At 35.8% G+C, this 11,315-nt stretch overlaps 3 protein-coding genes and 1 non-coding gene across 7 annotated transcripts in view; 1 reads left to right on the top strand and 3 right to left on the bottom strand.

The window, feature by feature from the left end:
* LOC119837433 (alpha-N-acetylglucosaminidase) overlaps positions 1–1,824 on the bottom strand; it is a 5,791-nt gene extending 3,967 nt beyond the window's left edge. The window contains exon 1 of the mRNA XM_038363009.1: positions 10–1,824. Coding sequence (XP_038218937.1) covers positions 10–1,050 — 1,041 coding nt within the window. The 5' untranslated portion in view covers positions 1,051–1,824. The remainder of the gene's footprint in view (positions 1–9) is intronic.
* The window catches only part of LOC119837334 (proteasome subunit alpha type-1), an 8,987-nt gene extending 6,397 nt beyond the window's left edge, over positions 1–2,590 (top strand). The window contains exon 6 of the mRNA XM_038362877.1: positions 2,068–2,590. Within this exon, the coding sequence (XP_038218805.1) occupies positions 2,068–2,088 (21 nt within the window). The 3' untranslated portion in view covers positions 2,089–2,590. The remainder of the gene's footprint in view (positions 1–2,067) is intronic.
* Trnaw-cca lies at positions 1,371–1,442 on the bottom strand. Its single transcript has one exon. It is a non-coding gene; the product is annotated as a tRNA-Trp (tRNA).
* A 1,518-nt stretch (positions 2,591–4,108) lies between the features above and the next one.
* Positions 4,109–11,315, bottom strand: part of LOC119837333 (ras association domain-containing protein 10) — a 91,065-nt gene continuing 83,858 nt past the window's right edge. For all 4 annotated transcript variants that reach the window (XM_038362874.1, XM_038362875.1, XM_038362876.1 and 1 more), the window contains 4 exons: positions 6,637–6,778; positions 6,306–6,430; positions 5,716–5,942; positions 4,109–5,224 (listed from right to left, as the gene is read on the bottom strand). In XM_038362874.1, the coding sequence (XP_038218802.1) occupies positions 4,432–5,224; positions 5,716–5,942; positions 6,306–6,430; positions 6,637–6,772 (1,281 nt within the window). In that variant the 5' untranslated portion in view covers positions 6,773–6,778 and the 3' untranslated portion in view covers positions 4,109–4,431. The remainder of the gene's footprint in view (positions 5,225–5,715; positions 5,943–6,305; positions 6,431–6,636; positions 6,779–11,315) is intronic.

Below are 11,315 nucleotides of genomic sequence, written 5' to 3'. Positions count from 1 at the left end.
TTGTAACACCCAAACTGCATTTTCATCATGTTCAGTAAGCGTCGTAAAAATAGCTTTTGCTGTTTCTTGAACTAAACTTGTAGACCACGGCTCGACTTTGATTTCATTGAAGGGATCGGCTGTGTATATATTGCTTGTTCCCACACCCTCGGTGACTTTTTTCAAAAACATCTTACCTATTATTTTGAATTGCGGATCAAACGGGCTCAGAAATAGATTGCAGCAGTAATCGTCGTTGAATTTATTCCAAGTGCTCACTGTGTAAAATGTGGCGTTGGGGAAAATACGCTCGAACGCTTTCGGGACGTGGCCATTGAATGCCGGGAATATGGGGACCATTCCCAGGCGGAACATTTGGTCCACGACGTTCGATTGGATTTGCATTTGACCATTGTGCCACGACTGAAACAGTGGTCCTCCCCATCCGTGAACATTTCCCATACGAAGCCACGAGAGGAACGCGGGTCCCGTAAAATGTTCGCTGATTTCGTCGTCTGTCATTCCTAATTTTTTGTAAATGCTCGCCCAAGCAGCTTCTTGGGCGATCGGCGCGAGCGCGAGATTTATACCGTTCAATGCCATCCACTCGACGTGGTTAGTCCAATCCGGGACTTGCCACCACACAAAGCTGTACGATGCGGTACACACATTTTGGTAATATCTGAACCTGTCATTGGCTATAACAGTTTCCTCGACCTCTGGTAACGGATTGGGTATATTTAAGTGCTGCACTTGCCACGCTATTTGACTCTTGCAATACTTCTTTAGGTAGTAATTGAAGCCCCACACGGCCGCGACTCCGGTGCTAGCCCTTATATGCAGTTGTCCGTTCACCGTCCTCAGGACAAACACATCTTTGTTGTTGACAAATAAAACTGGGCTAATGTACACGTCGACGTTGTTGAGATACTTGCTGATGATCTCTAGGGCCGCTTGTTTTTGTACTTCGGCCGATGTTTTCGTTTGCAATTTCACTGGGTCGAGATACTTTAAATTGACAGCTGTAGCTGGGAGTATGTAAAGAATAAACGCTAGAAATGCGAATTGCATGGCGACTGTATTTGTACGCGGGTTGGGAATGAATGGTTCGTATTAACCAGTATAAGTGGATAATGAGCAGTGACCGATGACCGCGTCTCGGTGCGTGAGATAAGGAACACACTGGGTTATCTGAATTTGTTTAGATGTTTGTTTTGTTTATTTAAAAGAACTCTATTCATCTTACGCATGCTATAGAAGCTTTCAAATAAAACTGTACATATGACTATGAATGTAGTATTTAATGAATGTTTTATCCTTTCATTTCGATAAACGATAAAAAGAAAACAAATTATTAATTTATTAAATAAAAAAAGAAAAAATATTTCGTTTGACCCCGACGTGATTTGAACACGCAACCTTCTGATCTGGAGTCAGACGCGCTACCGTTGCGCCACGGAGTCGTTGTACGGCTAGTCCAAATTATCCATTAGATACAGATAAATGTTGATATTGAGAAATCTATTGTATTACGACTATTATTGTAATCTTAGAACCAGTATTCGTAGTTTTTCTTGCTAAGTTGAGATCGTAACGTATAGACATCGTTCATTCTTAGTTCCCTGATGTGTGACCAGATTTACGTATAGGTAACCACAAAATTCATATGATTTTAATATATATGCATTAGTTTTATAAATTTTGATGAAACCTTCATACCTATACATTGGTTTTTATAAAATTTATTACTCCTATTAGTAATCTGTGAAGTAATTTAAAAAGTTTCCATTACTATAAATACGTGTTCTGGCAAATATTTTCACATAATATAAAACCGCCACTTATGCAATTTAATCATAAGTTTTAAATTAATACAAATGTTGGGATTTTTTTTTCTATACTTTAAACATTTCTCATGTATAAAGCATTTGAATGCAGTAAAACTAAAAAAAAATCTAGTACAAGTGTTTATAAACTTCGATATAAATCCCTTATAAAAACAAAAAAAAAAAAAACTATATCAAACAGTGCTTATTTTCACTATTTCTATTTAATATACAGCTCATATGAAAAATTATTTATTTCCAGGTTGCCATGGATACGGAGTAAGCACAAGACTACAAGACAGTCTGGAAGGAGAGGAAACAAATGAAGATTCGAAGATAAATCCCGCCCCTTCCCACTCCTGTTCCTCATGGATATTTCTTCCCCCCTCTGTTTATGTTTGCAAAGGTTCGCCTTGGCCAGTGTTTAGGCTTTGTACGACAGCTGCTTGAGTACGAAAAATTGTGTAAAAAGATTCTTAATAAAAAATTTCTATTCTTCTAAATGTAAACAATGAAATCAGGTGTGAATCTATTTTTTAAGAATTCATTAAATACCTAATTTCATTATTATTGTACTTTTAATCACAGAATTACTTTTTATTATCTGACAATAAAATCACATCAGTTTTTGCGGTTTTGACGTCCATACATACAACCACCATACATACAACATTATTCCAGTTAAAGCTTAATAACAAGTGCTTGAACACTGGCCAAGGCAAGAAAGGAACAAGTCAATTAATGTATTTTTTTCATAATAATATTATTAAATAAAACACTGCGCTTTTAATCGTTGTTATTTTATTTCTTTACATAATTAATATTATATTTACAATATTTTTTGACATAATATTGTACATTCGTTTTATTTAGCAAGGTAACAATAGTCTATTATATATATACAACAAGTAAATAATAATTAGTTACCAAATTGAGAACACTTAAGTTTTGCAATTTTCTCTTTTGTTGATAGTTTTTTTTTTCTATTTATGCCACACAACACGAGAATGAAAGAGATAGACAGATTAGATTTATCAATGTGTTGTGTTTTATGTTTGTTAGTTAATAATTAATAATATGAGGCTGTTAAAGATATATATATATATATATATATATATATATATATATATATATATATATATATATATATATATATATATATATATATATATATATATATATATATATATATATATATATATATATATTTTAAAGTTTCCTGTACAATTTTTGTTAAAGAGTAATAAATAAAAAAAAAAACATAAAAATTAGTGCATATTGCATTGTAACTAAAATAGAAAAAATAACTGTTGCTCATTAGACTTCTTTTAATGTGTTGCTTTTTGGGTAGCTTATATGGAGCGTAAAACAGTGGATACTGCTTTATCATAAAAATTAACGTTTGGTGGATAGTTTCCATATATCAGTTTAATATTCAGTTGTTTTTGTTTTATGTAAAAAAAATTTGAAATGTCTCGCTTAAATTTGTCACAACGCCATCTAGTGTACGTACACTAGATAGTACCAGGAAATCGAAGAACATACTTTGAATTTACCATATATCTATGGTTGCTAAGGTATTTCTTTTTAAAACACACATCACAGTATGTCATTCATTTGAATAACGTATTTCTACATTATTATCAAGGGTAGTTTACTCCTTTTTCCTAGATACTTAATAGATTGTTACATATTGGAATGATTACCGTCTGATAGCAAACGATAGCATTATCGTATGAAACAAAATCATCGTAACAATAACGTTTTTAAAGTACATTGACTGACCTCTGTGGTTTTTAATTTGAACTCAAATTTATGGAATCTATCATATATAATTATCGACATACAAGAAAAAACAAGACTAACATACGCACTCAAAAATTGTCTTAAGAAAAACTTTGTCTATTAGGCTGAATTTACTTTTTTTTATTATTATTATCAGAACAAAAAATTGAATTAACAAGTTAAATGTTGTGTATCAACTAAGGAAAAACCACAAAGGTTTAAAGTAATGTGCGTATACAAATAAATTTACCATAGTACAATTCCGGTTATAACTGTCTAATTAATTAGAATGCAATAGACGTTCAGTCTATGATTATATTGATAGGATTATTGCCTTGTAATAATAAGAATTTTTATGGAATGCTCTTTGTCCATTATTGACGACAGTTTAATGAGCGATTTTAAGTTTGTTTATAAGGTCAATTTGTAGAATATAATTTTTATTATTTCATGCGCAAGTGCAAAATATAAATTTGTTAATGAAGTAAAATTACCTACACTAAAAGAAAATTAGACCATTGTTTGCATATAAATTTATTTCATACAGTATAATCTAGTCTATAGATTTAACAAGTGGAAGATCTTACTTATTGTCGTATTACCAATTGACTAGGTCTAACAATTACAATCGATTGGTGGTTTATTGAACATTTTTGGTATGGGACACAATACATAAATACTATTTACAAACTAACTACATCTATAAGACAATAAACTCTTAGCACCATGTATTCCTACGCTATAATAATACTAAATATATCTCGGATTTTGGACTTAATCACGCTGGAAGCTTATGGTAATTTCAATACATCTTTGGGATCAAAATTTGTGTGTCTGTCTGTCATACGAGTGTATCCAGGACGTAGCCGTTGCCCGTGTAAGTGAAGACAGGTGGATTGGTTTGATCCAGGACGGGGATGTAGCTATCTTGCAACGCGATAGGCTGTCGACTCGAGGCCTCGTTCAATTGCCGTTGTAAGATGGTATTCTGTAGCTCTTCCTCTTCTAGTTGTAACGTCAACTCGTCCAACAGTTTCATCCGGAACTCCAGCTCTTTGTCAGCCTTCTCCAATTCCGTGGTGTTGTCTTGCATTTCTTTTGCCGTCTTCGCTAAGTCCTCCTCTATTTTATCGATGAGCATAGCGACCTGGGATACGTTTTCGCAGCTGTTTGCTTTATTTTCGTCCGTGTATCGTTTCACTTTGGCGGTCAGACGCACGACGAGTTCCTCTTCGCGGTGTAGCCTTTTGTTGATTATTGCGAGTTTCTCGAGGAGTTCAATTTCTTCTCGTATTTTCGTTAGTTCGTCGGATGACGCGTCTGAATCTGTGTCGTTGTGGGTCTGTGTCAGTCTTTCGGAGTTAACCTGGCATATATCTGTCAGTTCTTTAGTGAAATAGTGTTCTCTCATGAGGTGCCGTTCTCTTCTTGATTTGTGTTTCGTGTGTCTTCTGGGTGGTGTACCGCTGCCGACGCCGACGCCACTGTCGCTGTTGGCGGCCTGACTGTCGTTGACTTCGCTGCATCTGCCGAGATCGCGTAAATAAGATTCGAGGAGGTAGTTGGTTCCATGTTTCTCCATCCTGCTCTTGTGCGTCTGGTCCTCTAGCTGGTCGATTAGTTTCTCTTGTTCCCTGTAAATAAAGACAATAATATGTGTTCGTAATTTGAAATAATTAAAGCTCACTCAGAGAATTATATTTCTTTAGCTAATTTCCATTATAAACAAACATGATGTCCTTTGAGTTATCATACCTAATGGTGTATATTTATTATTATTATTTTAGGATTATGAATAAATTATTCAATGTCGGATGATGGTAACGTAGTTATCGTAGCTACTTATCGAGGTCATGCTGTTTCTATTCATTATTTATTAATATTAAATAAAAAATATATATTTCCAGTTTGGCATGTCTGATTGTGATCTCTCCCTGATATTACCCAAGTATATCGAGGTTCTGGTGTATAGCCCCCTATACACTTCAAACATTATACGCCCTGATGATGTTGGCGTATAAAAGTTCTGTTTACCTAAGTTTCTCAGCCTGCTTGTGCATAGTCCGGCTCTATAGGCAGCTAACCATAAACATATGATGATGGTGTGTACCAGCTGTGTAATTACCTAAGTTTATCAAGCTGCTGGTGTATAGTCCTGCTCTGGTGCTGTATGACGGATACGAGGCGTGCGGCGGGGTCCTCGCTGCGCGCGCGCGGCGGCGTGCCGGCGCGGTGCCGCCGCCGCCGCCCCTCGCGCCCCCGTGTGCGCCCCTCTCGCGCCTCGCGCCCGTCGCTGTCGCGCCCCGAGTCTTCCTCGCCGCCGCTGGACAACCGCCGGAGGGAGAGACGGACCTTTGCAGCGAGAAACAATGGAATTGTAATTGCAGCTATTGGACCTCAATTAGTAAGACGTTATTAAGAGAGAGTATCACATAATTTTCATCGATCTGCGTGAGCACGTAATAAATATTTCAATTATGTGAATGAACCTTTAAGTAGGTAGGTATTAATATACCTATATAGGTATTAATATATACTAAGTATGCAACCATTACCTTTAAATCGTAGAAACTGCTGGACTGTATTAAAGCATAGTTTTGAACTTTTAACGATAATCTTATAATCGTGTTGTGTCACCACAATTACAATTTTTTCTAGCTGTAATCAAGAATATACTTAATAACCAAAACTATAAATTAATGACTCATAACTAACCTCATGTCTCGCATCGCCCCAAGCCGCCAGAACGTGTAGTACGGGCACATCGGGCGGTAACGGTCGCTCCACACCGCGCCATCGCTCAGCTAGCACCCATTCCCCGGGCTCGCTTAGGCAATCAGCTGTAAGAGTATAAATGTCTAAATATATCGCATCTATGCTGATATTAATAAAGACTCAAAGAGAGTTCGTTTGATTATTTAAACCAACTTATCTCAGGGACTTTATTTTTCCAATTAAAAGAAAACATATTAGTGTAAAATGGTCCATTTATTGATAGCGATTCTTATATTTCTTCCATACTATAAAGCTAGAATAAACGAACTACCTTCAGGAGCATCCTGCAGCGCCCTCACGATATCAGCACATGTGGTGTGCGACCTGACTCCGCGCACCCACAGCTTCTGTCCGCGGGCTATCACCCCCACTTCCTCATCGCTGTAATCTGATGATGAGGCCTCCATGGCCGCCTGAAAATATGAATTATATATAAGCAAGTATAGATAAACAACTTCAATGGATTTAGAATGCGATGTAATCATTCCATTTAAATCTATAGAGGTATTTAAAACTATAACGGAGTTAGAATGAGATGTGTTTTAACTCCGTTGAAATAAAAATATAATAATAGTTGTATATAAATTATGTACATGGAGGAGTTGATACACTCTACTATTGGTTAATACACCCGTCTTTGCTTGGGAAAACTATGTAGGTATTACCTACACTTTAGGTAAGTAGCAATTCTCTATGTCTGTTTCTACCTCACGCCTGAACCACTGAATCGATTTGGATGAATATTGGTAATAGATAGTTTAAGACCCGAGAGAGGATATTGGAAAGTTTTGTTCCGGGATTCACACATGTGAAATCCCGCGTCCCCTAGTTGTGTAAGGGACAGAGGATATACGTCTGTTTTACTGATCGATTTTCTTTATATACGAATATGCGATCAGCCTTCTATGACCTGCCAGACCGAGACATTTTTTGTTGAGAACCCAGGATCCATTCATTTCTATACCTATAGAATCTACTTAGCTACATATTTTTTCAATAATGTATACAATATAATTGACGTAAACTGAGCGTAAGCATAAGCTCATCATAACATACAGGAGTATGTTATCTAAAAATCTATAACAAAGTCGAAACTACCGTTGCCTAGCAACGAAATCAACAAAACATGCCAACGATTGCATCAGTTTGCACTATTTAGGGGCGGGCTGCACCAGGCACGCCAGCAGGAAACCCCACAGTGCTTTCAACATTATACTATGTATTTTGCATAAGCTTCGTTGATTTTGTGCCTATTTAATAGACGTTGGTTTGCAATATTTTAGCCACGTATTTTAATACGTGCAGAATTATGTAATATTTGGATACGTATAGAAGCCTTCTTACAAGTTGTCATCTGAATATTCTGAGATTCTTACTCTTATATTGAATTGGAGGATAGTGGTGCCTCACCAACCTGATATTATTAACACCAGTAAAATCTTTTTCTATTTATTGTAATATAGAACAAAGGGATTTTCAAGCAAGTCCTAGATTCAATCTAAATGATTTTAATTTCTCCACAAAAATAAAGTTCACAAAGCTTACACTAATATTATAAACGTGAAAATTTGTTTGTTTTGATGATTGTCCGTCAATCACGCTGAAAGTACAGAACGGATTTTGATGATATTTGTTATACAGACAGGATATGAGCTGACTTAGGTGATAGGATACTTTTTATCCCGACTATATGCTCCCTTGGGATACAAGCAAAGATATCCTGGCGGAGACGGTACGAGCGAATAGTATGATTATAAGTATTACGAAACCGAGCATCGAGTCCGTATCAACGATGGTTATATCAAAGTAATTTTCGTTGGTTTCGTGACTATTTGCCATTAGGCGTCCGTTTTCAACCCCGTGGTGGCACCCGCTTGGCATTCGCCGCGCCTTATTACGAAATTTTTATTTTAACCTACGTATGTAGCGAGTATTGATTTAACAGAAGGCTTGGTGTATTTCAAGCGAAGTAAGCAGTCTTTTCGACCGACTTCAAAAAAGGAGGTTATCGATTTGTCTGTATTTTTTGTGTGATAATATAGCTTTTTACTGGCGGAGCCGATTTTTATGATTATTTTTCCGTGTCCTATTTAAATCTGTTTTTGTTTTTTGTTAAAGAGGTTACTTGAATGTGGGTGGTACCTCCCCCTGGACCTTTATTGTAGAAAATAGCTTTTTTATATTGCTCGATTATAGTCTGTATAGAAACAACACATGGGTTTTAAGTTATATGAATAAAGCTTGCACTTTTAATTTAATTACTGACAGGTTTGATTATCAATTTTGTAATTTTAAAAGAAAACACTTCAAAATACAGATTCGTTTAATTAAAACATTAAATATGAACACCATGCAGTCAACATCATAATATTCTTATTTACCTCTAATATAATTTTATATAATAACTAGATGCGCCCCGCGGTTTCACCCGCGTAATCCCGTATCCAGTTGAAATATCGGGATAAAATGTTGCCTATATGTAATTCCAGTTGTCCAGCTGTCTACGTACCAAATTTCATTGCAATCGATTCAGTAGTTTTTGTGTGAAACAGTAACAAACACACACATATCCTTACAAACTGTGACATTTATAATATTATTAGTAGAATTAGTAGGAAGTAGTATATGCTATGAATACTACATATACGAGTACATTGCATATTCACAATTCTTAAGACTCCTAGAAGGGAATCTAAAGGATATTTCTATTGTCAAATATAAAGCTTTTGAAAAAAATCGTAAAATTACAACACTAATTTAAGCATCAGACATGATTGCCGATACCAGATGTTAACCAAACGTAACAGTTAAGCACAAATGCAATCTAAATGTAACAAAATATATAATATAATAGCCTGTGGCTAGGTATTATGAAGTGTACACGCGATATAGCCTGATTGCCGGCACACGGTAGCACTAGTGTTGTTCTGATGTCGATAGAATGGTCGATAGAATAATTGTTTTAATATTACCACTGATATCTATGTAGTTTGCTTATAAATGTAATTATTATGCTTTTTAGTCCTTCGCACTAGGGCCTAGGCACATGTGTAGAATATACTATGTTACAGTCTATAACTTGTTCTATAGAAGTATCTCTCAAGTATTCTTAAATAAATTTTCCTGGGGAAATGATGCGTTGTACATTACGTATGTAAATTTTGTCTCAATCATTTTAGTGAGTTTTTCAATATTCGCATTAGAAGAAAGCATATATTATCTGTGTTCAAATTTTACATTTTCTACATTCTCAATCTTAATTGCAAATAAATGATTATTTTTTACATCGATTTGTGTATTTATCGACACATGTACATCACTAGGGTAATAGGCAAATTATCAGTAGCCCATGCTTAGCGCAGGTACCTAATTACAGAGGTGAACACCGGCAAGCGGCGCACGAAAGGACGTATGAAATTGGTTTATACACACAGGCGATAAGAATGGCGAGCCACAAGTAAAATGTGTATTATATACAATTTGATCATATGTAGCAGAGGAGAAAGAAAGAAAGAAAGAAACATTTATTTGACTCCACAAAAAAGCTTACACAAGAAAACAAACCAAGAAAAATAAAAAAATATAGAAATAAATATAAAGCGAGAAACATAAAGTGGAGCCAAATGGGTACCCACTCAGCATACGCAGCAACGCAGTTGCCACACTGATTTTCAGTGGCCCCTCTTTGTGAGGAGGAGGAGGAGGAGGGAGCACTCCTCGGCACGAATTGGGCCAGCTCGCACCGGGGAAGTACAACAACGCTACGGAAAACCGATGTGAAACAATTGCGTGCTAATGTGTTTCGTATGGTGTGTGGGGGAGCGGGAGGCCCGTTTCCTTTTCCTCACCCTTTCATGTTAATTCTTCTTTCCAGTCGTCAATTGTTTTCTTAACCATTTCCCCTTAAAAGCGGATAGAGGTAGTAAGTACCTGCGAATGTTTATTGGCTGTAGTAATCGCTTACCATTAAGCGAACCACCATATCACCAGTGCATGTTTCTGTGTGACATATAATTGTAATGTGACAGTTGGTTAATATATTTTTGACTAAATTCTGTCCATACTCCAATTATGAACGAGTGGGTTGTAATAGATGTTAAGAACTCAAACTCACACATACGCAAACTCAACTTAAATCACACACTCAAACACAAACTCCAATTTAAACATTTAACTCTTCAATTAAACTTGTTGGAGCACTTTTGATCATTATAACATACTAGCTGTATCCCAAAGGAATATCTGGATAAAAAGTTGCCTATATGTTATTCCAGTTTTCCAGCTATCTACATACCAATTTTCATTGCAACCGGTTTAGTAGATTTTGCGTAAAAGAGCAAAAACTTTCGCAATTATCATATTAGTAGGAAGTAGGATAGAACTTCTGCTTAAAAAATAAGGGCTAAATGAAAAAACTTAATTGTTTTAACGTTATCGCATCAAAACACTACGAAACAAGAACGTTCCTGGGCACGTCGGTTCACATAATATATTTTGTCCGCTGTCCGCACTGTCTCTATGTACCTCACAACAAAATAGTAAACAAAGCTTATATAGTTTTTAATCATCGCTCGTCTGCGCTCGCATCCGCTTGTGGTGATTAAGTAAAAAAGAAAATCAATACTGATTAACTTTAATTTTTCCAGTTTCATACGTAACACTTTTTAATATATTTCAGTGTTTTATGACTAGCTTTTCGAGTAGATGCATAGACAGGATGGAATAAAAACTATTTCTTACACTTTATTTTTATATGAGCCCCTTTTTTATCTTTGTTACAATCGTAGCCCCTTAAACTTTAAAAAACAAAGATATGACGTCATCTACCATTTTAATACAGAATAAGGATCGATGCTATTTAGCATAGCAATAATTTACGTCCATTTTGTATTCTCCTAATAACTCACTCTAGATTATTTCGCGTTAATAACTTCCAAGGAATTCGCTTCG

Source organism: Zerene cesonia, chromosome 27 (genome assembly GCF_012273895.1).
Source record: "Zerene cesonia ecotype Mississippi chromosome 27, Zerene_cesonia_1.1, whole genome shotgun sequence".
NCBI lineage: Eukaryota > Metazoa > Arthropoda > Insecta > Lepidoptera > Pieridae > Zerene > Zerene cesonia.
This window is presented reverse-complemented; position numbering and strand designations above follow the sequence as displayed.